The sequence below is a fragment of the Gracilinanus agilis genome, chromosome 3, assembly GCF_016433145.1.
Source record: "Gracilinanus agilis isolate LMUSP501 chromosome 3, AgileGrace, whole genome shotgun sequence".
Lineage (NCBI taxonomy): Eukaryota > Metazoa > Chordata > Mammalia > Didelphimorphia > Didelphidae > Gracilinanus > Gracilinanus agilis.
The window spans coordinates 51,845,380-51,872,216 of NC_058132.1; the positions used below are offsets into that span (position 1 = coordinate 51,845,380).

General features: G+C 50.5%; 1 protein-coding gene across 1 annotated transcript; it reads right to left on the reverse strand.

The window, feature by feature from the left end:
• Positions 1–302: 302 nt before the first annotated feature.
• Positions 303–17,213, reverse strand: ARHGEF19 (Rho guanine nucleotide exchange factor 19). The gene is made up of 15 exons (XM_044671287.1): positions 16,805–17,213; positions 13,926–14,222; positions 12,903–13,011; positions 12,732–12,808; positions 11,754–12,016; positions 11,286–11,446; positions 10,267–10,419; positions 7,644–7,773; positions 6,700–6,774; positions 5,759–5,848; positions 5,265–5,431; positions 4,460–4,618; positions 3,960–4,039; positions 3,282–3,386; positions 303–901 (listed from the first exon to the last, which is right to left on the reverse strand). The coding sequence occupies exons 1-15, from the start codon at positions 17,211–17,213 to the stop codon at positions 744–746; spliced, it is 2,433 nt and encodes an 810-aa protein (XP_044527222.1). The 3' UTR covers positions 303–743.
• Between the last annotated feature and the right edge of the window lie 9,624 nt (positions 17,214–26,837).

A 26,837-nucleotide genomic window follows, 5' to 3' on the forward strand; every position in this document is an offset into this window, starting at 1 on the left:
CCTGAATAGAGCACCAAGACTAGAGACAGAAGGTTCTGAGTTCAAATTTGTCTCCTAGCTGTGTGACCCTGGACAAGTCACTTAATCTCGATAGCCTCCCCCTTGCCCTTCTGTCTTAGGGTTGTTACTAAGACAGAAAGTAAGAGTTTAAAAATAAAATAAAATAAAGAGTGCTCCAGAAAGAGGGCTTTCCCCAGGGAAGGTCCCCCAGGGCTGAGCTTTTCCCAGATAGCAGCGGCCCTCTCTCTTCTCAGTCAGGGCAAGGAGAGAGCCTTCGAAGCCCAAGGAACCAAAGGCAGGTCATTTAATTCTACAGAATGCCCAGCTCAGCCTGGGTTGTCAAGGAAGAAGAATCCATTCAGCAGGTTCCATCCACATCCTTCCCCACCTCAGTCACTAAAGCAGTTTGGGGGTTCACTGGTCACGTGTCCAAGCTCCCTGAGCTCACTTTACATGGAAGAGGCTGACAGACTTGCCATTGCTCCCACCATCCCAGGCATCCTTGAGGAAGCGAAGGCTAAAGGAGCCAGAGGACATTCCCATCAAGTCATCTGCCAGCCAGACAAGCTCCTCCAGGCCAGGGTGGGTGCCCCGTCTCAGAGCCTCGTGGGGAGGCTCCAGTAGAGGCTGAGGGGAGGGCAGTGTCTAGAGCACAGAGGCCAGTGGGGTGGGATGGAGGGTCGTGGAGCCTCTCGGGCCAGTCAAAGGTCACAGCCTTCAGGGAGCTCCCACTCCCTAATCCATCACGCAGCAATTCCCTGGAGCTTGTTGGTGGCACTCTCAATCCTCCTGGTCTCCCGGATGTTTCGAAGACGGGCACTTCGGCTGGTGATCTCATCTACGTAGGCCTGGGGCACCCAGCCCCTCTCACCATCGGCCAGGCGGAGTCCCTCCAGCCACCCTGCAGGCACAAGAACCAGAGACCCTCCCTTAGCTGGCTTCCTGGGCTGTATGAGCCTGCAAAAGCTCCTAACACTGGGGGAAGCCTGCTAATAGCAGAAAGGGTACTGAAGTCATAAGACTTGGATTCAAATCTTGCCATTTCCTACTATGGGACCTTAAGCAAATACCCTCCGTTCCCTGGGTTCCTTCAACTATAAAATGAATAGAGTAAACAAGATTGACTCAGGCCTTTCCCAAATCTGACATCCTAAGACCCCTCCCAGCTCTGATATTCTGTGTTCTAAGCTCTCTCCCAGCTCTGACATTCTGTGTTCTAAGATCTCTCCCAGCTCTGATATTCTCTGGTCTAAGGTCTCTCCCAGCTCTGACATTCTCTGTTCTAAGGTCTCTCCAAGCTCTGACATTCTGTGTTCTAAGCTCTCTTCCATCTCTGACATTCTCTGCTCTAAGGTCTCTCCCAGCCCTGACACTCCAGGTTCTAAGGTCCCTCCCAGCTAATAATAATCTGTGTTCTAAAGGTCCTTCCAGCTCTGACATTCTGTGTCCTAAGAGCCCTCCCAGCTCTGATATTCTGTGTTCTAAGGTCTCTCCCAGCTCTGACAGTCTCTGTTCTAAGGTCTCTCCCAGCTCTGACATTCTCTGTTCTAAGGTCTCTCCCAGCTCTGACAGTCTCTGTTCTAAGGTCTCTCCCAGCTCTGACATTCTCTGTTCTAAGCTCTCTCCCAGCTCTGACATTCTGTGTTCTAAGGTCCCTCCCAGCTCTGACATTCTCTGTTCTAAGGTCTCTCCCAGCTCTGACATTCTCTGTTCTAAGGTCTCTCCAAGCTCTGACATTCTGTGTTCTAAGGTCTCTCCCAGCTCTGACATTCTCTGTTCTAAGGTCCCTCCCAGCTAATAATAATCTGTTTTCTAAAGGTCCTTCCAGCTCTGACATTCTGTGTCCTAAGAGCCCTTCAGCTCTGATATTCTGGGTTCTGAGATTCCTCCCATCCCTGACATTCTCTGTTCTAAGGTCTCTCCCAGCTCTGATATTCTCTGTTCTAAGGTCTCTCCCAGCTCTGAAATTCTCTGTTCTAAGGTCTCACCCAGCTCTGACATTCTGTGTTCTAAGGTCTCTCCCAGCTCTGACATTCTCTGTTCTAAGGTCTCTCCCAGCTCTGACATTCTCTGTTCTAAGGTCTCTCCCAGCTCTGACATTCTCTGTTCTAAGGTCCCTCCCAGCTCTGACATTCTCTGTTCTAAGATCTCTCCCAGCTCTGACATTCTCTGTTCTAAGGTCTCTCCCAGCCCTGACATTCTCTGTTCTAAGGTCTCTCCCATCTCTGACATTCTCTGTTCTAAGGTCTCTCCCAGCTCTGACATTCTCTGTTCTAAGGTCCCTCCCAGCTAATAATAATCTGTGTTCTAAAGGTCCTTCCAGCTCTGACATTCTGTGTCCTAAGAGCCCTTCAGCTCTGATATTCTGGGTTCTGAGATTCCTCCCATCCCTGACATTCCAGGTTCTAAGGTCCATCCCAGCCAATGACAATCTGTGTTCTAAGATTCCTTCCAGCTCTGATATCCTGTGCTCTAAGTGTCTCCCAGCTCTGACATTTATGGATTCCTTTCTTTGGATTCCTCTCTCTATACAATCTGGCCTGTAAGGGTTAAGGAACAAGTAGGTAGCAGAAGCTTGAAAGAGGAAAGATGGGGGGAACCATCTTTTGTCTCCCCTTATCAGCGGGAAGGATGGTGCCTCAACCAGCCCCATTAGAGGAGATTTTAAACTGTTGTTGCAGAAGTCTGATTTACTGAGGAGTTTTGTTGTGACTTCGGTCATTTCTGAATTTTAACCTGTTTTTAAAGCTACACTGAATGGGAGCAGCAAGGTGGTGCAGTGTATAGAGCGCTAACCCTGGAGTCAGGAAGACCTGATTTCAAACCCAGCCTCCAACACACCCTAGCTGAGTGACCCTGGGCAAGTCACTTCACCCTGTTTGCCTCAGTTTCCTCATCTGTCAAATGAACTGGAGAAGGAAATGGCCAACAGGATCTTTGCCAAGAAAACCCCAAATGGGGCCATGAAGAGTCAGATGTGACTGAAGTGACTGAGCAACAACAACGAAGATGTATGATCACCTCCAATGTCTCTCCTTGCAGTCCCAGAACCCCAAGATCCCTTAATAGGAAATCTTTCCTCTTCTCTAACCTAATTCTCTCCAGTCGCAGCTAACCCAACCGTCTCCTTGTTCCATATCAATGGAGGGACGTCACCCACGTTGGCATACAATTCCCATGAGATCATGTTTTGTATAAAGCTCCCCAGAAATGCCCTCCTGCCCAGCTCCATGGCAGGGGGTGGGGAGGGAGCAGGGCTCAGGGGTTCTGGTAGCTCTCACCATCGCTGGTCCTGGTCCTCACAGCCAGGATGTCGGCCTTCTCGAGGGTCAGCTCGTCCGGTTGCTGGGCTTTATAGGCTTTGATGCACTGCACCTGGGGGACGTCTGACAGTGGGCGACATCAGAGAGAGGGGTTCAAAGCAAAGGGGACAGAGGCAGGGTCAGGGCAGGAAGGGGCTGGGGTGGACACTGCTTCCACTGCTCTGTTCCTTTCCCTGGCTCACTCCCTCTTCCTGCCCACTGAGCTGGGCCATTCCTGAGCCTTCTTCCCCCACCTCCTTTTTCTGCTCTCTCTCTCTCTGTTGGGAATCTCCTCCATCCCCTCCAGTTCAATGACCAGATCTATGCAGATCATTCCCAAATCTACAGATCCAATCCCTCCCCCAAGTTTTTGTTGCTGTTATATTGTTTTAGAACCCTTATCTTCTGTCCTAGAATCCATTCTAAGCATTGGTTCCAAGGCAGAAGAACGGTGAAGTCTAAGCCACTGGAGTTAAGTGACTTGCCCAAGGACACACTGTTAGGAAGTATTTGAGGCCAGTCTTGAACCCAGGTCCTCCCCAACTCCAGGTCTAGAAACCTATCTCTCTGCCAGCTGCCCCTAGGAATGAGCTGTTACAGGTTTCTGGGGCGGCTCCGGCACAAGTATGGGCATGGAGAGGGCTCCGGAAGCAGTACCTTCGTTCTCACCGATGGCATCTTTGTCCTCCTGGGAGCTGGGAGGGCACATGGCCGAGATCCATCGCCGCTTCTCACTTCTGGGGGGACATTAGAGGCCCAGCAGCTGCCCGAAGGACCCTCTCCCCAAAGTCTGGCCACCCTGCCTGTCCTGGGGCTCAGAAGCTAAGGCTCGCCCTCTGCAGCTCCCGGGACCGTCCCCTCCCACGCTCTGAGCCCAGGCTCCCCTCTGCCCCCCGAGGATCTTGGAAAACAGATTCACAAAGCGGGATCACACAATGCCCCAAGAGCCCTCTTGGATGCCGGGGTAAGAGAAGAGCCGGAGGACTCCCGGGACGACTTGTTTCTGGCCTTGGATGGCCAGCGGAGGTCCCCTGGATGGGGCGACCACCCCGTGCCGCATCCTTGGCTATCTCGGCCCCGAGCGCCAGGCCAGGAGCCCGGCCTCAGTTAGGGAAAGGTGGGCAGCCGGACAGTGGGCCTCAGGGGAGGGCACTCACTCTGTCTGAGCCCTCAGAAGGAGCTGGTTCTTGGGCTGGCAGTTCTGAAGGAACTGGAGCAGAAAGACCTGGCCTGGGATTCCCTGCGGCTGCCAGCTCAGGTCCTTCACCCGGATCTCGGGCATCCGGGCATAAAGAAAGACGGCGAACTTCCCCGTCCTGCAGGAGCCAGAGGAGACCCGGATCAGCCGAGGATCCACCTCTGAGCCCCTCCAGAGAAAGCTGAGGACGGCCCATGGCCTCACTGCGGCTCCTCTGAAAAAGGAGGAGGCTGAATTAAGGGGCCCCCCAGCTCTGCACCCGCTAAGACCTCCTCTGCTTTACAGATCGGACAACAGAGGAGCAGAAAGGAAATGGCTTGCTCAGGGTCACACGAGACACTCTCCCTTGATTCAGACCCCTCTCTGGTGGCAGGACACTCACTAGCCCCCGCTGACCCCTCCATCTTCAGAACCCCTGGCCCTCCCCCCCCCCCCCTGGAACTTGAGAATTGGACCTGGAAGGACTCCAAAGCCAGCTAGGCCTGCACCCTGACAGCACGGAGGAAAACCAGTTCCACCCATTTCAGCTGAATCCTCTGCCTCCAAGAGGCGGGTAGCATCTCCTTAAGGAGTCTGGGGAACTCCAGAGGGCAGGAGTCCTGCCTCAACCTCCCTTTCTGTCCTCCCAGGGCCCGGCTCAGCCCTAGAGGTGACGTCCGGGTGTCCCCGGCCACCTGGTGGCTGCAAAGCCTGGCCTGAGCCCAGGCAAGTTTTGCTGGTTTGAGGGACGGGGTTGGTCTCCACCTCTAAAACCCCCTACTCACTCCTTCCTCCGAGAGAGCAACAGGCAGTCGTTGAAGGCGTGCAGGTAGATGGCTTTGCTGGAGAGCTTGGGCTTGGTGGCGGAGGCGGCAGGCATGGCGGGGGGCGCCAGCTCCGCCAGCTCCCCGTGCCTCACCAGCCATCGGGACTGGGAGATCAGTGGGAATATCTGAGGAGGGGGAGCGGCCATCAGAAGATCACTTCAGGTCTCTAAAGCACTGGGGTGCCGGGTTTGAAATGGGCCCTCATGTTACCATCCCCAGAATGGAAATAGCGTTGGAATCATGATCCCCACTTTTCACATGAGCAAACTGAGGCTCAGAGAACTGCCCATAGCGAAGAAGTGGCCCAGCCGGGATTGGATCCACTTTCCTATAATATGCAGGTGGGAGGCTGTCTGAGGGGCTTTGAGATCCCCTTGGGAAAACAGGGTGCCTTGTTCTCCCCCAACCCCAGTCACTCTGGGGTCTCTGGCCTCTCCCCTTCAGGGTCTCACCTTACTCTCAAAGTGAATCTTCTTGTTAAGATGGATGAGTTCCTCCGTTCTCTTCATTGACTGCACACTTGCATTGCACTCCTGGACCAGCTGGGGAGGGCAGGGGGCCAAGGGAGAGGTCACCTCCCAAGAGCCTCTGCCCTCCGGAGCCCTGGCCCCAGCCCCAGCTGCCCCCTTCATAGATGGCCCCCAGGGGCAAAGGGGCTCGGGAGTCTAGGGCTAAGCTAGGTGCTATTCGGAGGGGAAAACCCAGAGCTCAGAGACAGCAGGACACTGACCACCAGCCCTCCTTCCCTTCAGAGGGAGAACACGAAATAGAACCCAGAATAGAAGGCCCTGCCTTTGACAAGAGTTCTGTGGGGCGGGAAAAAGAGAGCTGCATTGGGAGCCAGGAGACCTGGGCTCTGCCTTCTTCTGTCTCTTAATGCCTGTGTACTCCACGAGATAGAGCTATTTCTTCAGCCACAAATTAGTGAGAGAATTGGGCTAGACAGTTTGAAAAGTCTTACCAGATCTGATGTTCTGTGTCCTAAGATCTCTCCCAGCTCTGACCTTCTCTGTTCTAAGGTCTCTCCCAGCTCTGACATTCTGGGTTCTAAGGTCTCCCCCAACTCTGACATTCTCTGTTCTAAGGTCTCTCCCAGCTCTGACATTCTCTGTTCTAAGGACTCTCCCAGCTCTGACATTCTCTGTTCTAAGGTCTCCCCCAGCTCTGACATTCTCTGTTCTAAGGTCTCTCCCAGCTCTGACATTCTCTGTTCTAAGCTCCCTCCCAGCTCTGACAATCTCTGTTCTAAGGTCTCTCCCAGCTTATCTGGGCCAAATTCAGAGACAGAAATTCATCCCTTTGGGGAAGTCCAGTTCAAATCAAGGAAGGTGCCAATGAGGAGGAGTGTGGGAGCCAGAGAGATGGGAATGGGTACTGGGCTCTGCTCGCTCACCTTCTTGAGTTCATTAAAGGCCTTGGTGGCCATGTCCTCACCCCGTGAGCCTTGCCCAGTCCTCTTCAGTATATTCTGTAAGCAGTGGGAAAGAGTTATTTGGACAAGCATCACTGCCTGGATGTCCTCATCTCCTCCCACCTTCCTCCCAAAATCTAATTTCTGGAGAAATCCAGAACAGCTCTTGGGAATGGGACTGGGCCCTCCCAGACTAGGGGTTAGATGCTGGGACCAGTGTTGGCCTCTCTAGTCCCCCAGGATGCCCCGGGGCGTTATCTGCATCCTTGCCAAACCTGGTCCTCAGCTTTGTCCCTGCCTGATCCAATCCCAACCCAGAGGCCCTTATTAAGTAAGTGCCCACTCTGTGGTGGGCCCTATATCAGGGGCTGGGAATATAAAGGCAAACAGGAAAAGGCTGCCCTTGGAGAGCTGACATTCTATTGCCCAGGGGGAGGGGAGGTGCTACACTTTGTAGACAGAGAGGGATACCCTTTTTTTTTAAACTCTTACCTTCTGTCTTAGTTACCATACTATGTATCAGTTCCAAGGCAGAAGAGCAGTAAAGGCTAGGCAATGGGGGTCAAGTGACTTGACCAGGACCACACAGCTAAGAAGTATCTGATATATTTGAACCCAGGACCTCCTGTCTCCAGGCCTGGCTCTCAATCCATTGAGCCACTTACCTGCCACAAATATAATTTTTTTAAACCTTTATCTTCTGTCTTAGTATCATTTCTAAGATAGAGGAGTGGCAAGGTCTAGGCAATTGGGGTTAAGTGACTTGCCCAGGGTCACACAGCTAGGAAGTTATCTGAGGCCAGATTTGAGCCCAGGTCCTCTGGACTCCATGCCCAGTGTTCTATCCACTCTGCTACCTCACTGCCTCAGAGAGGGATACTTTAAGAAAGAAAAGAATACTAAGAATTCAGCCCTGGTCCAGATACCTCCACAAGCATCTTCAGGCGGGTGATTCTCTGGAAAGGCAGGATGAGGAAGGATGTAAGAGGCAGGCGCTGGCAAATGGGGGCCTCTTCCAACCGGGACAGAATACTAGGAAACTTGGGGTTCTTCAGTCTGGAAAGCAGAAAGGATAGGGAACTGGTTACAGACATGTATTCCATAGACGCTCCCTCACCCCTCACAGAACCAGAGATAGAAGAGACCTAAGAGACCACCTCATCCATCCCATACACGGCCAGGGATTCCCCTTATGACATCCCCAACAAACAGATCAGCCAATATCTGGTTGAAGAATTCCAAAGACGGGGTACTCACTACCTTTGGTGCCTCCTTACATCCTCTCTCTAGGAGAGAGCTTCAACAAATCCTGCCCCTCTTTCAAACCCCGACTCAAGATCTACCAGGAGGTAGAAGCCTTCCTTGACCACCCCCAACCACAGCAGTCTCCTCCCCTTCTGAAATCCAACATCTATACCAGTGACTCCCAAACTTTTTTGGCCTACCGCCCCCTTTCCAGAAAGAATATCACTTAGCCCCCTGGAAATTAATTTTTAAAATTTTTATAGCAATTAATAGGAAAGATAAATGCACCTGTGGCCATCACCGCTTCCCTGGATCGTTGCAGCACCCACCAGGGGGCGATGGCACCCACTTTGGGAATCACTGATCTACACAAACTAGTTGGTCTCTAGGCCATCCAGCCTTTGTGAATGACATTTTCCCATATTCACCTCCATCTACTCTGGACATCTTGGAGCATCTTGCTTTCTACCCTGTTGCTGCCCCCGCCTCCCCGCTTGGAACAAGCCCACCTGGACCAGGGCCTGAGCTTCCCTCTCTGGGTAAGTTACTCTTGGAACTCTGCCCTGGGACTAAGCTTGTTTGGCAAGTGAGTGAGGGAGGACTTGCCCAAAGGCTCATATCCAGCTTGACCAAAGGCTATGCTTCATATCCAACCACCTCAGACATCTTGGGCCGCCTGCCATTCTGCAGGAGCTTCCCCCACCCCATTCTTTTCCAGCCCTGGCACGAGGATGGCAATAGGCTTCCCAAGGCTTCTACTCATGTCCCTGGCAGAAACTCCCTTTCCTGGACACCCTCCTCCAGACATGGTCACACAGCAGAGCCAAGACTAGAAACCAGGTCTCCTACTATTAGAATGTAAGCTCCCGAGGGCAGGAATCATCTGGATTCTTTATAGTACAGTGCCCGGCACAGTGCTTGGCACACAACACCATAAGTGCTCGTTTATTCATGTTTATGTCTTCTTTGACTCGCTAGGCTCTGAGCCCTTTGAGGGCAGGGACACGTCTTGTGCTTCTAAGTGAGAGCTTAAGCTCACCTTCATTTAGGCATTCACTATTTCCAGAACCCCATCTCTGGCAGCCCTGGGAGGGAGGTAAGGCAGGTACCCCCATCCTCTCTTTGATAATCAGAAAGCTTAAATAGTCACAGAGCACCGAGGGACAGAAGCCAGTCTAGTCTCCTAACTTGGAGCTTCACATTTGCTTTGGGGATAATCAAATCCCCCACTTGGAGTCAGGAAGACCTCCTCAGACACTTACTGTGTGACCCTTGGCAAGTCATGTAATCTCTGCCTACCTCAGTTACCTCATCTGCAAAATGGGGAAGCAGGTCCTCTATATATTCCTCCCCTGGTTTCAGTCCAAGGCAGCGTGTGAAAGGCCAGTGAGAAGTCTTCCAATGTCTTGTCCCTTTTTTCCTTTCCCTTTGGGGAGGGGGAAGTGGGGCTGCTTCAAGCTGGTGGCCAGCTGGTCTTCTACCTAGTCGGAGTTGCCCTGAGGCCAGAGAGGGCTGCCACCTCTGTCTCCTTCCTTCCTGGCTTTTGGTGGATGAGTATTCCAGAATATAGTCCTGTCCAGGTGACCCCAGCTAGCTTTAAACTTTCTCACTTCAAAGCGAATGCCTCAATATGAGGAGACATTCGATTAAGAGCAGGAAGGGGGCTCTGAGGGTCAGTCTCTAGCCAGGCCTTCTCTCCTTGCCCCCATCCTCCTACAAAGGATGCTAAAGCTCCTTTGTGTTGCATAGAGTTCCAGACCAACTTCCAATCCAGCCTCAGACACTAACTAGCTGTGTGACCCTGGGCAAGTCACTTCACTTCTATTTGTCTCAGTGACTTCATCAGTAAAAGGAGGCTAAAAATAGCACCTACCCAGAAGGGTTTTGGGGAGGATCAAATAAAATAATATTTGTAAAGTGCTTACCACGTGCCTGGCATTCAGTAGGTGCTAAATAAATGTTAGCTATTATTATTATTATTATTATGGCGGCCACTACCACTCCAGTAAGCCACCCTGGAGCTGTGGCCATCAGCAACCCCAGCTCCACAATAAGACAGCTTTTCACCATCAATAGCAAGAGCCCCACCAATCACACATGGCCAGAAACAGGTTCCCTCAAGCTTGCCTATGTTGGCTTGGGCTAAAGCCAGGTGGGAGACATCCATCCCTGGGATCCTGGATTGGAAGCTCTGGCCAATCTCTATGCCCACCTACCCTAAAGGTCAAATCCCCCATCATCTCCTCTGTACCACTGCCAAGGGACCCGGGCTCCCCGTGCCCGTCCCCATCCGCTGGCACTCACAGCAGTCGCTGGTAGGTGCGCTCTTGGTAGGCTTGATTGGTGACATAAGGCAGGTAGACACGCCGGAAGGCAGGGCAGTGCCGTAGGACGATGTCACACACACAAAAGCGAAGTATGTCCTCCTCCAGTCGCTGCTCCAGCTCTAACAGAAACCTGTGGGTGCCAGAAGTGTCATGGCAAGAGGGCAGGGGAAAATGTAGTGGGTATGAGGTGGGGAGGGGGGTGGAAGGGACTGTGGACACAACTGGCTGGGTCCTGGCTTCCTGGGGAAGAGAAGGACCCCATTCCAGGGGAAGATGGTGGCCTCGTTTCTGCTTTTAATAGCTCCCTATTCCCTACCCCCAAAGACCTTGTTTTCTGAGACCAAAGATCTGCCTTAGGGATAATTCTGAAGGCAAGAGATGGGGGACATGCCTGGGATAGAAAGCAGAGGTAAGTGGGAGCCTCTGGACTCACAAACGTGCCCTTTGAGGAATTTTTAATTTTGCCAATTCCTAGAGGCAAAAAAGCCCAATCATGGGAACATGGGGTCCCATTTTAGAGGTGAAAGAGGGCTTAGAACCCAGCATGTCAGAGCTGGGAGAGACCTTAGAACAGGGAATGTCAGAGCTGGGAGAGAACTTAGAACAGAGAATGTCAGAGCTGGGAGGGACCTTAGAACAGAGAATGTCAGAGCTGGGAGAGACCTTAGAATAGAGAATGTCAGAGCTGGGAGAGACCTTAGAACAGAGAATGTCAGAGCTGGGAGAGACCTTAGAACACAGAATGTCAGAGCTGGGAGAGACCTTAGAACACAGAATATTAGAGTTGGGAGGGTCCTTAGAACAGTGTCAGGGATAGCAAAGACCTTCTAGTCCAAGCCTCACATCTGCCAGAGGCCAGAGAATAAGTAATATGCACTGTCTCTAGTCAGTAGCAGAGCCAGGATTCAAAGCCCCAGAACCTCTAACTCTGAACCCCATATTTTGACCTTTATGCCACACTCTAAATGTCCCAAGGCAGCTCCAGGCCCACCTCACCTCTCACTCGTGGCCTTGACCTCCGGCAGCTTGGAGAATAGCCATTGCTTTTCTTGGGCTCCCAGACACTCGGCCAGCTCCGTGGAGCCCATGAAGTGGCCCACGGCTACAGAGAGGCTGTGGATGTAGGAGGCCTCTGATGTGATCAGCTCAAACCTGGCCTTGAAAGGATGGGGAGGGGAACGGGCATGAGCAGCTTCATTTCTCCCTGAGCCTCCTCGGGAGCCCTGGATCAGCTTCTCTGGGCCCAGGGCAGGGTGAGTAAGTTCAGTACGGCTCCCACTGGGATCCAGCTGGGCATGGGGGCCCTCCACCACCCTCTTTCCCAGGGTTCCCTGAAGAATCCCACCCAAGGCTGGCACCCCTGAGGCCTACGCTGAATTTGGATCCACTTCCCCCAGGACCCTGGTTTCCACAAGGCTCTTGTGTCATCTCTATGCATCCCTAAGGCTCCGGGGCCCCCAGCACCTCTTGTAGCTTGCACTCCTGAAGGCCAATGATGGCCAAAAGGCCACTGCTCCGCACGTCTGGGATGTCCTGCCACAGGGAGAAGGTGGAGCCACGGGCTGAGCGCTGGGCACGGAAAGAGCTGCTTGGGGACAGGTTGGCCCGGGGTGGGCCAGGCCCTTCCTCCTCCCCCTCTGCCTCCTCCACCAAGGCATCCTCCTCGTGTTTCTGCCGCTGCAACTCCCGGTCACTGGCCACGTCGCTGTATTCCTGATACAGTACAGCTGGGGGAGAGGAGAGCAGCCTTAGTCCCCACAGCCCGCCCTGCTCACCCTCAGCACCCTGACCTTGAAGATCCAACAGCTTCCTTTCCCAGCCAGATGGTTTCTAAGGTTCTTCTCCCAGCTCTAAGGCTCCATGTTCTAACATTCTGTGTTCTAATGTCCTCCCAGCTCTGATTTTCCTTATTCTATGGACCCTCCAATTTCTGGGTTCTAAGGCCCCCTCAATCTCTGATTTTCCCTATTCTGAGGGGCCTCCAAGTTCTGATATTCTCTGTCCCAGAGTTTCTCCCAGTTCTGACACTCTAGGTTCTAAGCTCTGTCCCAGCTCTGACATTCTGTTTTCTAAGGCCCCCTCAAGCTCTGATTTTCCCTATTCTAAGGGTCCTCCCAGCTCTGATTTTCCTTATTCTATGGACCCTCCAATTTCTGGGTTCTAAGGCCCCTTCAAGCTCTGATTTTCCCTATTCTGAGGGTCCTCCAAGTTCTGATATTCTGTCCCAAAGTTTCTCCCAGTTCTGACACTCTAGGTTCTAAGGGTCCTCCCAGCTCCCGGACATTCTGGGTTCTAAGGTCTCTGTCCAGATTACATTGTTTCTTGTTCTTGGGTCTCCCTCTGCAAGTACTTCTCTAGATCTCCTCCTCCTTTCTGCTCCTGGCTCTGTCTCTTCCTCTCTCTTGCCCTGGCCAGCTCAGAGACAGCAGCTCCTCGACTTACAATTAAGGAGGAAACGTGACTGGCGCCGCTCATGAGGTATCCAAGCTTTGGGGGCTGCTTCCTCCACAGGGTCAGGCCTGGGGAAAATGCAAACACCAAGTTAGCTACCCTCTCCCTGCCGGGCCTTTGGTGCTGCCTGGGAGGTCCAGGCATCCAGAGGGGAGGAGTTACCTGGTACCGGGCCAGCGGCCATCTCTCTCAGCAGGACCACTCAGGGCTGGGGGCACGAAGTCATCCAACCTTGTCTCCAAGCAGCTCTGTTCCTTGTCAGGGGTTCTCCCTGTATTGGGTGAGACTCGGGGCTCAGAATGGCCCCAGCGGCCACCTTGCCTCTTGCTTTGAGCTTAGGGATATTTATGTTCCATCCACCCCAAACCAAAGCAAGCAAGGCTGAGAAATGGTCTCAGGGAATTTTCTCTCATTCCTCCTTCGCAGAGCAAGAGTACTCTGGTGTTTTCACTGCCAATTCAGGGTGTCTGATCTCCAGGGAACTTAGGGGGGGTCAGAGGAGGCATTGGGCAGTAAGGACTCACTTTAACCCTTTCCTAACAGGCGACAGGACATGGTGCCCAGGACCCACCAGGGGTGCTAACGATGGCCACAACATGGTTTGTTCTAAGAGCCTAGAGCTAGTGGGATCCCCAGAAGCCATCTAGTCCAACCCCACCCCCATCTTAAAAGTAAGGAAATTAAGGAGAAGAAGAACAAAGTGACTTGGGACCAGAGGCTTCAAGCTGGAAAGGACCTCGCAAGCCATTGAGTTCAACTCCTTCATTTTACCAAAAAAGAAAATGAGTCAAAGAAAGGACAAGGGAATCATCAAAGGCAAGATTTGAACCCAGGTCCTTTTAGACTGGGCAGTATTCTTTCCTGTATTCCTGGTCGCTACTATGCAGTGACAATGATTCTCTAGAGTGTCTTCTGGACTGGAATCTTGCCTGAGACATTTACTACGTGGCCTTGGCCAAGTCACTTACTCTTTGCCTCAGTTCATCTGTAAACTGAAGGAGGTTGGATTTAATGACTGCTACGATCCCTTCCAATTCCAAACCTGTGATTCTACGATTTATGTGACCTTGAACAAATACGTGTAACAGCTCTGGGCCTTGGTTCTCCCAATTTGGACAACGGTCGAGTTGGACAGAATTATCTTGAAGGCATTCCCTGGCTGGGTCTGTTATCTGAAGTCGGTACCTTCCCTGGCAGCCCAGACCCCTCGGTCCTTGGTCAGGCCCTTGCCCAGGCGCAGGGAGAACGTGGCCTTTCTCTGGGCGGACTGAAGTCGGTTCATCAGCTCGGATGCCGAGAAACGTCTCCTCTCTGGCTCTTTGGTGCCCACCCGGGAGGGCACTGCCATCTCCAGGGCCCGTGGCAGTTCCAAAGCAGGATGCGGCCGAGGGTCCCCGGCCCCGGCCTCGGGGAAGACGGCGTCATCCTCGGGGCCGGGGCTCCCTGCGGCCTCTTCACTCTGATACACGCGCATCTTCCTCCCTGTGGAAAAGGGCAGGGCTTAGACTCCCCAAAAGCCTGGGCACAGAAGGGGCATCGGGGCACCTTGACGTCTCTGCACCCACTCACACACCTCGCCCAGTCCTGGCCCTCCCAAAGCCCCGATTATCATGTGCAAGCTGGAATTATTACAAAGAAAAGACCAAGAAACCTACAAACGATGGGATTTTCTGTCATCAAAAATATGTAGCTTCATTAAAAAATCATGTGAAGGGGGTTCAGTAGTTTGAAAGCCAGGCCTAGAGACGGGAGATTCCAGGCTCAAATTTGGCCTCAGACACCACCTAGCTGTGTGACCCTGGGCATGTCATTTACCCTCTGCCTCAGTTTCCCCTATTGTAAAAAGGGAATAATAATGGCATGTACCTTGAAGAATTTTTGTAAAGATCAACGAGACATTTATAAAGTGCTTAGCACAGGACCTGGAAAGAGGATGTGCCACAGAAACATTGACATTTATCACCAAGTTATCATCATCGCCATCATTATCGTGAGGACTCCATCCTGTTATTATTGTCATTGTTGTTGTTTTTGTTATTATGACTACTATTCCCCTCATTTTTCTCATCTTTGATGGAGTCCAGATAGAATATCTATCCTTGTTGCTGGAGAGGTAGGATGTGTTCTGTGGATAAAGTTGTTGTTCAGTTGTTTCGGTCATGTCCAATTTTTTGGAACCCCATTTGGGGTTTTCTTGGCAAAAATACTGGAGTGGTTGGCCATTTCCTTCTCCAGCTCATTTTACAGATGAGGAAACTGAGGCCAAGGGGGTCAAATGACTTGTTCAGGGTCACACAACTAGTAAGTGTCTGAGGCTAGTTTACCTTAGGTGTTAGTGCCAGGCATGGAGTCAAAAAGACCCATCTTGAGTTCAAATCTGGCCTTAGACACTTAATAGCTACCTGTGTGACCCTGAGCAAGTTATTTAACCCTGTTAGCCTCAGTTTCCTCATCTGTCAAGTGAGATGGAGAAGGAAATGGCCAACCACTCCAGTATTTTTGCCAAGAAACACTCAAATGGGATCAGGAAGGGTCGGACACAACTGAAACAACCCAACAACAATTTCCTGATGCCAGGAATAGCACTCCATCCACTGCACCCCCTAGCTGCCCTTAGGTTGGCCTTAAATCCAGGAGGGCCTGGGTTCCAGTCCAACCCCATACACTTAGTGGCTGGGTCACAATGGGAAAATCACTTAAACTTCTCCATTTCCTTCAAACAACTCTCTAAGACTAGAAGTTGCAAAGCAGAACCTGGTCCTCCTGTCAATTCTAAGAAGAGAGGCAAGGGGCAGCTGGGTAGCTCAGTGGATTGAGAGTCAGGCCTAGAGACGGGAGGTCCTGGGTTCAAATCTGGCCTCAGACACTTCCTCACTGTGTGACCCTGGGCAAGTCACTTGACCCCCATTGCCCACCCTTACCACTCTTCCACCTAGGAGCCAATACACAGAAGTTAAGGGTTTAAAAAAATTAAGAAGAGAGGCAAGGGATAGGCAACTGAGGTTAAGTGACTTGCCCAGAGTCATACAGCTAAGGAAGTATCCAAAGCCAGATTTTGAACCCAGGTCCTTCTGACTTTCTGAGTCATCTAGCTGCCCTGGTGTGATAACCTTTTTATTAAAGAGCTTTGGAACCTTAAAGTGCTATAATAACAGAGTTTATAGGATCTGAGGCCTGAACAATAATGATGATGGTGGAGATAAGGATAGGGACTGTCCTGGTGATTTCACTGGCATAGGGAGCCCCTCAGACAGGAAGATTCCTTCTGCCAGTGAAGAAGGCTGACCCCTCCTCTCTAACTTCTAGTCTTAGAGGCGGGGAAGGAGGGAGAGAGAGACAGAGACAGAGAGAAAGAGAGAGAGAGGGACAGAGACAGATATAGATATAGATATAGATATAGATATAGATATAGATATAGATATAGATATAGATATAGATATAGACAGATAGATAGATAGAGAGAGAGAGAGACAGAGAGACAGACAGACAGACAGACAGAGACAGAGATACAGAGAGAGACAGAGATACAGAGAGAGACAGAAAGACAGAGCCAGAGAGACAGAGAGAGACAGAAAGACAGAGCCAGAGAGCCAGAGAGAAGAAGAGAGGAAGGGAGAGAGGGAAACAGAGAGACATAGAAAGACAGAGACAGAGAGACAGAGAGAGGGAGGGAGAGGGAGGGAGGGAGGGAGGAAGAGAAAGAGAGAATCAGAGAGAGAAGGAAAGAGAGAATCAAAGACAGAGATATAGCTATAGAGAGAAAGAGAAAGAGACAGAGAGAATGAAAGAGACAGAGACAGAGAGAAAGAGAGAGAACAGGCCAGAGGACCCAGAAGCCGGGGCGTTTGAGACCTTGGGAAAGCCCCTTTCTTTCTCTGAGGCTCAGTTTCTTCATATGTAAAATGAAAACACTGATCCCTGCTCTGTTTACTTCCTAGGGCTCTTGTAAGGATCCCATGACCTAATGCATGTACTTTGGAAACAGTTCAAGGCGATATCCGTTTCTGATGGATTTGCTCGGCTCCCCGATATCATCCCTAAACTGGAGAAAGAAATGAACTCACAGGCAGATTTCTCCTTCTCAGAACTGAGGCTGGTGCGGCGTTGGGGTTCTGGATGCTGGGGGCTCCGGGGTCCTCCGAGGAATTCACTGAGGGCATCGTCTCCAAAGGCTGATGGCTTCCCGGCGGGGAGCCTGGCGTCCTGAGCCCCCACAGGAAGCGGCCACAGCAGCCCAGGAGGAGCGGCAGGGACCTCCAGAGGCCAGGGGCCCAGCTCAAAGGGACTTGGGAGCTCAGCAAAGGACAGGCTCTCCTGCTGGCACACTGCGACGGGGCGGCGGGCGGTGGGAGGAGACTCCTCTCTGCCCTTAGTGGGTCCCCCTGGGATTGCCCCCAGGGGCCCTGTCTGGGACCCCCCATAGCAAAAGCCAGCCAGATGAGGCTGGAAGTTAGGAGAGGGTCTGTAGTCCATGGCTGGCGGCTACACCGTGCACTTGGGCCTGTGAGGGAGAGAGAAAGCACCTGGTCAGAAGCCCAGCTAGGACGCTTGCCCAGGAGGTGTGAAAGCATTTGGAAGGGCCTTCAGGACACGGAAAAGCAGAGCTGGGAGGGCCTGAGAACACAGGATGTCAGAGCCGAACCTTCGGAGCGGAGAAGGCAGGGCTTGGAGGGCTCTCAGAAGCCAGAATGTCAGGCCCAGGAAGGTTCCCAGAAGACAGGATGTCAGAGCTGGGAGGGATGCTAGAAGACATCCTAGAACACAGAATGTGAGAGCTAGAAGAGAGCGAAGAAACAGAGTGTAATAGCGACTCCGATTTTCTTTTTTTCCACAGATAAGGAAACTGAGTTCCAGGAAACTCTAGTGGCAGGGGCGGGGGTGAACCTCCTAGCTCTGGCAGCTCTGGGCAGCACAAACGGGAGGTCTTGGAAGGGAATCTGTCCCTGGTGAGGCCCACCGCCCCGAGAAGCCTCTGCTCTTCCCCCTGCCTCCCCCCTCCCCAGGCCCACATGCCCTCCAAGGCCTCACCTCCTGTGCCCAGGACCCTGTCGCCTGGCTCGGCTCAGCCCAGGGAGAGGCTCTCTGGGGAAGCCCAGCTCTGCACAGCTGGCACTGGGAGCTCCCACCCAGACAAAGAGTTTGATTCATCAAGACTGCGGTGAGCCAGGGAAAGGGAGAGAAGGGCGGGGGCTGGGGCTGGGGCTGGGGGAGGAGAGGCTTGGCCTGCCCCACCTTTGCTCTGTGGCAGGGAGAAGGGGGAGCACCACCCAGATCTCCCTTGCCCTTGAGGCAGAAATACCAACCCCCAACCCAGAGGCCCCCCAAAAACCAGGCCCGCCCACTGGGCGAGCCTCCTGGAAAAAAGGCCAGAAAGAGGGGCAGGGACAGAGAGAGACGAGCAAAGCCTCCGAGACAGCCTGGAACTCGGGCACAGACAGACCGAGAAAGCTACTGGAGGACAGACAGACACTCAGAGACAGAGACAGACACACAGAACCCCCCAAGAGATTCTCACACACAGAGATATCAGAGACGGAGATGACTACTGTACAGAGATAACCAGGCAGCTGCTCAGAGACAAAGGGAAGCCCAGAGACAGAGACGAGAGACAGAAAGATTGTCAGACATGGAATAAAAGAGAGAAACAGCCAGGAGAGGAGATGAAGGAGGGAGAAGACAGCTGCCTGCCCCAAGGGCCGCCCTCCGGACAAGCGCCTCCATTTTCTTGCTGTCCTGGGGTCCCCTGAACCCCCTTCTTCCCACTCATCCCACCCCAAATTCCTGGAAGTGACAGACCAGAAAAGGCATAAGTCAATGGTCACAGGTGCCAACACAAGCCCCAAACTACTTGGGGAGGGGTCCCCCCCCGCCTCAGGCCATCGTCTCCCCTCACCAACCTGGTTCAATGGGGAAAATGATCAGAGACCTGGGTGTGAGTCCCTGCTCTGCTACTTACGGGACTGGCATGATTTGGGGCAAATCATTCTCAGGGCCTGTTTGCTCATGTGTAAAATGAGGGGGCCGGATCTCAGAGATCCCTTCTGCCTCTCGTGCCCTAGGAGCGAATGACCCCCTGACTCCAGGCCCAGGCTGGCAAGGAGGCCACAGGAGACAATAAGCTTCTTGAAGGAAGGAAGTATCTTATTTTTTGGCTTTGCATCTCTAACAACTATTAAAGTACCTGGCACATAGTAGGTGCTTAATAACTGTTTGTCGAGTGACTGACAGATCATTTCCAGTTCTACAATCATCCATCATTCCTCAGCCCAGTGTGGCCTTTTGATGTTTAAATGAAATGATGGAAAATAATTTGCAAATTATACTGTTTTCTGTAAAAAGGAAGGGGGTTGAAGAAGGTAATCTTCAAGGCTGTAACATTCCCTGTTCTAACAAGTATCCCAACTCTGAAATTCTGGGTTCTAAGCTCTCTCTCAGTTCTGAAATTCTGGGTTCTAAGGTCTCTCCCAGCTCTCTAACATTCTGGGTTCTAAGGACTCTCCAAACTCTGACATTCTCTGTTCTAAGCTCCCTCCCAGCTCTGACATTCTGGGTTCTAAGGTCTCTCCCAGCTCTGACATTCTGTGTTCTCTCCCAGCTCTGACATTCTCTGTTCTAAGATCTCTTCCAGTTCTGACATTCTGTGTTCTAAGATCTCTCCCAGCTCTGACATTCTCTGTTCTAAGATCTCTTCCAGTTCTGACATTCTCTGTTCTAAGGTCTCTCCCAGCTCTGACAGTCTTTGTTCTAAGGTCTCTCCCAGCTCTGACAGTCTTTGTTCTAAGGTCTCTCCCAGCTCTGACATTCTGTGTTCTAAGGTCTCTCCCAGCTCTGACATTCTGTGTTCTAAGGTCTCTCCCAGCTCTGACATTCTCTGTTCTAAGGTCTCTCCCAGCTCTGACAGTCTTTGTTCTAAGGTCTCTCCCAGCTCTGACATTCTCTGTTCTAAGGTCTCTTCCAGCTCTGACATTCTAGGTTATAAGGACTCTCCCAGCTCTGATACTCTGGGTTCTTAGGTCCCTTCTAGCTTTGACATTCTGGGCTCTAAGGGTTCTCCCACCTCTGAGATTCTGGGTTCTAAGCTCCCTCCCAGCTCCGATGTTCTGTTTTGTGGTCCTCTAAGAGTCCAGGGTTCTGGTCCCCGGCTCTCTCAGCCTGGCTTTGGAACCCTTTCCCAGAGTCTGCTCTTGAGGTCTTTGGGGCAGCAACCAGGTACTCAGTTGTTCTGCCTCCTTAATTTGCTCTCCACCCTGGCTGAATGGTGGGAAGGGAAGGGAAGGTGCTCAGTGCAGGAAAGTTTGTGTGAGAATAATAATCAACTGGCCAAACTGAATCAGTCTGTGGCCCCAGGAAGCTTCCATAGACGCCCCGAGGGCAGGGCAGAAGGGTAAGCGAAGGTGAGCATGTATTCAGTCACTTGAAGCTTCGAGTGTGAACCAGAGGGGTGTGGGGTGGGCATGAGCACCGGATGGTAGGGATGGGCACAGGGGGCATTAGGGATGGGCACATTCACATGAGTGTGGGATATAGGAGCCTGGACCATTTTTACTTTCTCTCTGATGCTGGAGTGGCTTGGAGGCCACCAAAGGGACCCTAAGTCTTAAGGCCAGAGACTGTCACTGAGCAAAGCTGAGGTAAAGTGGTCCCCAGTACCCCAGTCCTGAAGGAAAAAGGCCCGGAAGGTGGCTGAACCACGAGTGTCCTGAGTTAGAGAAAGGAGTTAGACCCGGGATGACTGGAAGCTTCCCACGCGTACTAGGAGCACATCAGGTCAGGGGGCAGGAGCGGGCACAGAGTAGCAGACAGCCCCCACTCGCAAGGCCCCCCTTCCCCTGAACTCAGCTGGAAACCAATTTCAAGGGGCAAGTGGAGGCCTGAGTTGAGTCCAAACTGTGCCAAGTCCACCTGTGCCAGAATCCCCATCAGCAGAATAAGCCCTGGCAGGGAGCAGAGAGGGGCAGCAGGGGAAAAACCCAGCTGAGGAAGGGCTGCTGGGGAGAAAGTCAAGAACAAAGCCCAGCAAATCACCAGGAGAGTGACCTGCCCTGAACAAAGCAAGTTAGTGGTGCCACAGGCTCAGTCAATCCACGAACTTTTATTAATCACCTACTATGTGCCAAGCACTGTGCGTGGCACTGATGACACAAAGAAACATCAAAAAAAAATCCATACTCTCAAGGAGTTTAGAGTCTAATGGAAGAGGCAATTACATAAAAACAAGCTAGATCGGGGCAGCTGGGTAGCTCAGTGGCTTGAGAGCCAGTCCTAGAGACGGGAGGTCCTGGGTTCAAATCCAGCCTCAGACACTTCCCAGCTGTGTGACCCTGGGCAAGTCACTTAACCTCCATTGCCTAGCCCTTATCACTCTTCTGCCTTGGAACCAATACATAGTATTGATTCTAAGATAGAAAGAAAAGGATTAATAAAATAAAAATAAAATAAGACACTTCCTTCAGACACTTCCCAGCTTTTCCTCAGACACTTCCCAGCTGTGTGACCTTGGGCAAGTCACTTGGCCCCCATTGCCCACCCTTACCACTCTTCCACCCATGAGCCAATACACAGAAGTTAAGGGTTTAAAAAAAACAAGCTAGAGAGAGGACACATTGGAGAAAACAGCAGGAAACTGCTAGGATTGAGAGGCAGAAAAAGGTTTCTAGAAGGGATGCTTACAGGAAGTCAAGATGCGGAGATGAGGAGGGAGAGCATTCCAGGCATGAGTGACAGTCAGGGAAAATGCCTGGAGTTGAGAGAATGTTTGAGGAATATCAAGGAGGCCAATGTATGTCACTGAAGAGCAGGTGGGAGGGTAGAAGGTAACCTCAGAGGCCAACTAGTCTGGCCTCCTCATTTTACAGATAAGGAAACTGAGGTATGGTGCTTGAGTGACTTGATATTATAGATGCAGAGCTGGAAGCAACCTCAGGGGCCATCAAGTTTAAAACCTACTCTTTTTTACAAAGAGGTTAAATGACTTGACCAAGGTCATATCCCAACACCTGCCCTGATTCTAAGGGACTTCAACATACATACTGACACTTTCATAATTTATTAATGAGTTTCATTGTGGACTAAGTCCTACATTAACTTTTAACCCTCTTTCCCAGCATCTCCCTTTGTTTTCCTAAGATTAAATAAAAACAACTATTTTTAACAAGTGACACTCCTCCAAACACCATTATTTCCAATTTCTCACTTTACTCTCTTCCCACAAGCTACTCCTACTCAACCTTGGTCAGTCACATCCTTGATCTTGCCATCATCTACTTCCTCATGCGCTACCTCCATGTCCATCACCTACAATCTCCATGTTTAAGAATTCTGAAATCCCCTTATCTGATCATAACTATAGGCTTTCCACTTCTCCCTCTCCCTTCCCTTGAAGCCTCCTCTTTGCCCCCATTGTAATCTCCAATCCCTTGATCCTATGGTCCTTTTCCAGGCCATCTCCTCTGTGCTGGTCCTTCTCTCCTCCTTGTCCCATCCTGACACCTTGGTGAACTAGTTCAACTCTACCATTCTTTTCTCTTAAGTCCCTAGTCTTCTTATCATATCAATAATTGCACCCTGCCAAGCCTCAGCCTTGTGCCATCTTTGCTCCCACACGTGTGCTGAATGAAGGTGAAGGATCACACAGTTCTTATGACTGGGTCCACTACAAATTTATGTCACCCAGCCTCAAGTAGGCCCTCACTGCTGCTAGGCAATCCTTCTATATCTCCTTCATCAGCTCACTCTCCCGCTCTCCACAGAGACCCTTCCAAAACCTTTTCATCCTCCTTCAAACCTCCCATGGCTTCTCCTTCCCTCTGCCCTCTTAGCTGAGAATTTGTCTCATATTTTACCAAAAAACATTGAGGCCATTCACCATGAACTCCCTTCTTCCCCCTCTTCCTATCTCCTATCACTCAGAGGACTTCTGTCCATTCTTTCTTCCTTCACCCTTGTCTCACATGGTGGTGACCCTTCTCTAACCCTCCACATTCACAAGTGGTCACTTTCTAACCCGTTTTCTCTATTAGATTGCCTCCAAGGAAATTAAACTATCACTCTTTGCGGATGATATGATGGTATACTTAGAGAACCCTAGAGAATCAACTAAAAACTAGTTGAAATAACTAATCACTTTAGTAAAGTTTCAGAATACAAAAGAAACTCCCAGAAATCATCAGCATTTCTATATATTGCCAACAGAGTCAAGTAGCAAGAGATAGAAAGAGAAATTCCATTTAAAATCACATGATGGAAAATACCTGGGAGTCTACTCACTAAGACAAACTCAGGAATAATCTATTAGATTGCCCCATCTCCCATCCTCCTCTATTATCTCTTTTCTTCAGATTTCCCTTGTCTACTGGCTCCTTTCTTGCTGCCTACAAACATGCCTCCATCTCCCCCATCCTCAAAAAAACCCTCACTTGATCCTTCAATCCCCACTACCTAGAGTCCAATATCTCTTCTGCCTTTTGTGGCTAAACTCCTCAAAAAGGTCATCTATTATAGCCGTGCTCTTTGTGGTGGCAAAAAATTGGAAAATGAGGGGATGCCCTTCAATTGACGAATGGCTGAACAAATTATGGTATCTGTTAGTGATGGAATATTATTGTGCTGAAAGGAATAATGAACTGGAGGGATTCCATGTGAACTGGAAAGACCTCCAGGAATTGATGCAGAGTGAAAGGAACAGATTCAGAAGAACATTATACACAGAGACTGAAACACTTTTGAATGTGGCACAATTGAATGTACTGGACTTCTCCACTAGCAGCGATGCAATGATTCAAGACATTTCTGAGGACTTATGAGAAAGAACGCTATCCACATCCCAAGAAAGAACTGTGAGAGCAGAAACACAGAAGAAAAACAACTGCTTGATCACATGGTTCAATGGGGATATGATTGGGGATATTGACTAAATGATCATCCTAGTATAAATATCAATAATATGGAAATAGGTCTTGATCAATGGCACATGTAAAGCCCAGTGGAACTGTGTGTTAGCTATGGGAGGGGGTGGGAGGAGGGGAGAAAAAGAACATGAATCATGTAACCATGGAAAAATATTCTAAATTAATTAATTAAATAAAATTTTCAGGTTTAAAAATAAATAAATGAAATTAAAAAAAAAAAAAGGTCATTTATACAAGGGCAGTGAGGTGGCTCAGTGGATAGAGAGCCAGGCCTGGAGATAGGAGGTTCAAGGTTCAAATTTGACTTCAGGCACTTCCTAGCTGCATGATCCTGGGCAAGTCACTTAACCCCCATTGCCTAGCCCTTACTGATCTTCTGCCTTAGAACCAATACACAGTACTGATTCTAAGATGGAGTTTAAAAGAAAAAAGCCATCTACAACCATTTCTCCCATTTTCTTCTTAACTCCCTATAGTCTAGCATCTGACACTGAAACTGCTCTCTCCAAAGCTACCAAGGGTCTCGACTGCCAAATCCATGGGCCTTTTCTCAGTCCTCATTCTCACCTACATCTCTGCAGCGTTTGCCATCATAGAGCATCCTGTCCTCCTTGATACTGTCTTCTCTCTAGATTTTCAGGACCCCCCTCTGTCCTGGTTCTCCTACCTATGACTGCTCTTTCTCTGTCTCCTTTGCTGGGTCCCTCTCCAGATCACACCTGTAACCATAGGTGTCCCACAGCACTCTGCCTGGGCCCTCTCCTCTTGTCTCTCTATATTACCTCATCTGCTTATCTCATCAGCTGCCATGGATTTAATTACCAGCTCTATGCTGACTTTCCTCATAGCTACTTATTCTACCTTAACTACTCTGTTGACCCTCAAACTCAACCGGCCTTTCAGATATCTCAAACTGGATGTCCAGTCATTGTTCTTGAGTTATTTTTCAGTTGTGTCTGACTCTTTGTGCCCCCATTTGGAGTTTTCCTGGTAAAGATGCTAGAGTGGTTTGCCATTTCCTTCTCCAGCTCATTTGCAGATGAGGAAACTAAGGCAGATGGCGTTAAGTGACTTGCCCAGAGTCACACAGCTAATAAGTATCTGAGGCCAGATTTGAACTCAGAAAGATGAGTCTTCCTGACTTCAGACCCAGCACTCTATCCACTGTGCCACATAGCTGCCCAACAGACATCTTAAAGTTTACATATCCAAAGCTGAATGCATTATCTTCCCCCTAAATTCTCCTCCATTCCAAATTTCCCTATTAGTATACAGAACATCACAATCCTCCCAATTCCCCAGGCTCTCAACATGGGTGTCTTCCTGGACTCCTGACCCTCCACCTCCCCACCCCCAATATCCAAACCATTCCCTAAGGCCCATCAACCTCTCATATACACCCCCTTCTCTCCTATGACAGTGCCACCCCTTTGGTGTGGGCCCTCATCATCTCAACCCAGGCTATTATAATAGTCTACTAGTGGTAGCAGCTAATGGGTGAGGGGTGAGTTTCTTCACCTATAAAACGAAGCAGGAAGACTTGATGGACTAACTTTGTGACCCTCACCAGTTTTGTGACCCTGGGCAAGTCACTTCACCTTATGTGCCTCAGTTTCCTTATTTGTCCAATGAAGTGGAGAAGGATATGGCAAACCACTCCGGTATCTCTGCCAAGAAAACCCCCAAATAGGATAATGAAGAGTCAGACACAATTGGCTTGCCTCAGTTTCCTCATTTGTCCAATGAGCTGGAGAAGAATATGGCAAACCACTCCAGTATCTCTGCCAAGAAAACCTCTAAATAGGTAATGAAGAGTCAGACACAACTGGTTTGCCTCAGTTTCCTCATCTGTAAAATGAGCTGGAGAAAGAAATGGCAAACCACTCCAGTATCTCTGCCAAGAAAACCCCAAATGGGGCCACTTAGAGTCAGATGTGACTAAAAGCCACTTAACAACAAAAAGTCTAGTTAAGCAAACCCACCGCTATCCCCATTTAAAGAGAAGGAAACTAAGACCTGGAAAGGGGGAATAACAAACTTGCCAAGGTCCCACAGCCAGGAAGTGAGGGGTAGGGCCCAAGCCTTGGCCCTCAGCTCTTCTGCCTCACTGAAGATACTCGGGATTCTTCCACTGTGCCTCTTAATCCCTGAGTGCACATAGTCAAGCGACTTCCCTCTTCTGGGCCCCCCGCTGTAACCAAGGGAGGGGGGATGGATTAGTGGTGTCTAAGGCCCCTTCCAGCTCTACAACATGTGTCTGCAGAGCACAACGCCATCATTAGCCTTTCCTCTCACAGCCTGAGAGAGAGCGGGAAGGTCCAGGAGCCGGAAGGCCCAATACCCAATGGCACTACCGAGCAGACACCCAGACTGTTCACGGAGTGGAGGCAATAAGAGGGGGACACCCAGTGGCCCTCTACTCTATGGTCAGGGTTGGCAGAGAAGAATCTCTGGTTCCTTCCTAGAGCTAGGGTTCAAAAACTGCATCCAGCACTTGCTTTCTGGGTGAACACAGTCAAGAGGCAAAATCTCTTTGAGACAGTTTCCTCATCTGTAAAATGGGTCATAACCATCTGCCCAGGGTGTAAAACTACCATAACCTACTGCCCAAGGTGAGGTTCAAATGAAACGTTGCACATAAAGCTATTTGCAACGCTTAAACTAATGTGTACTGATCTCTACTGATCTGTACATGGATATTATCATTATTATCATTATTATTATTGTTGTTGTTGTTGTTGTTGTTATTATTATTATTCTCAGAAGCATAGGGAGTCAGAGCTGGAAAGGAACAATGATTCCCAACCAGAGGGTCCCAAATCCTGGGGATACAAATTTTCAAAAGGATGGAACATTGCTACCTTGGAACACAGAATGAACATCAGAGTTAGGAGGACCCCTAGAACAGGGAATGTCAGAGCTGGGAAGGACCTTAGAATACAATAGCAGAGCTGAGAACAGGGAATGTCAGAACTCGGAAGGTCCTGAGAACATAGAATGGCAGAGCTGGGACAGAGTTTAGAACCCAGAATACCAGAATTGAGAGAGAGCTTAGAACAGAGGTCAGAGCCAAGAGAACCCTTAGGACCCAGAATGCCAGAGCTGAGAGAATCCTCAGAACCCAGAATGTCAGAGCTGGGAGAGACCTTAGAATACAGAATGTTAGAGGTGCAAGACTGGAATGCAGACT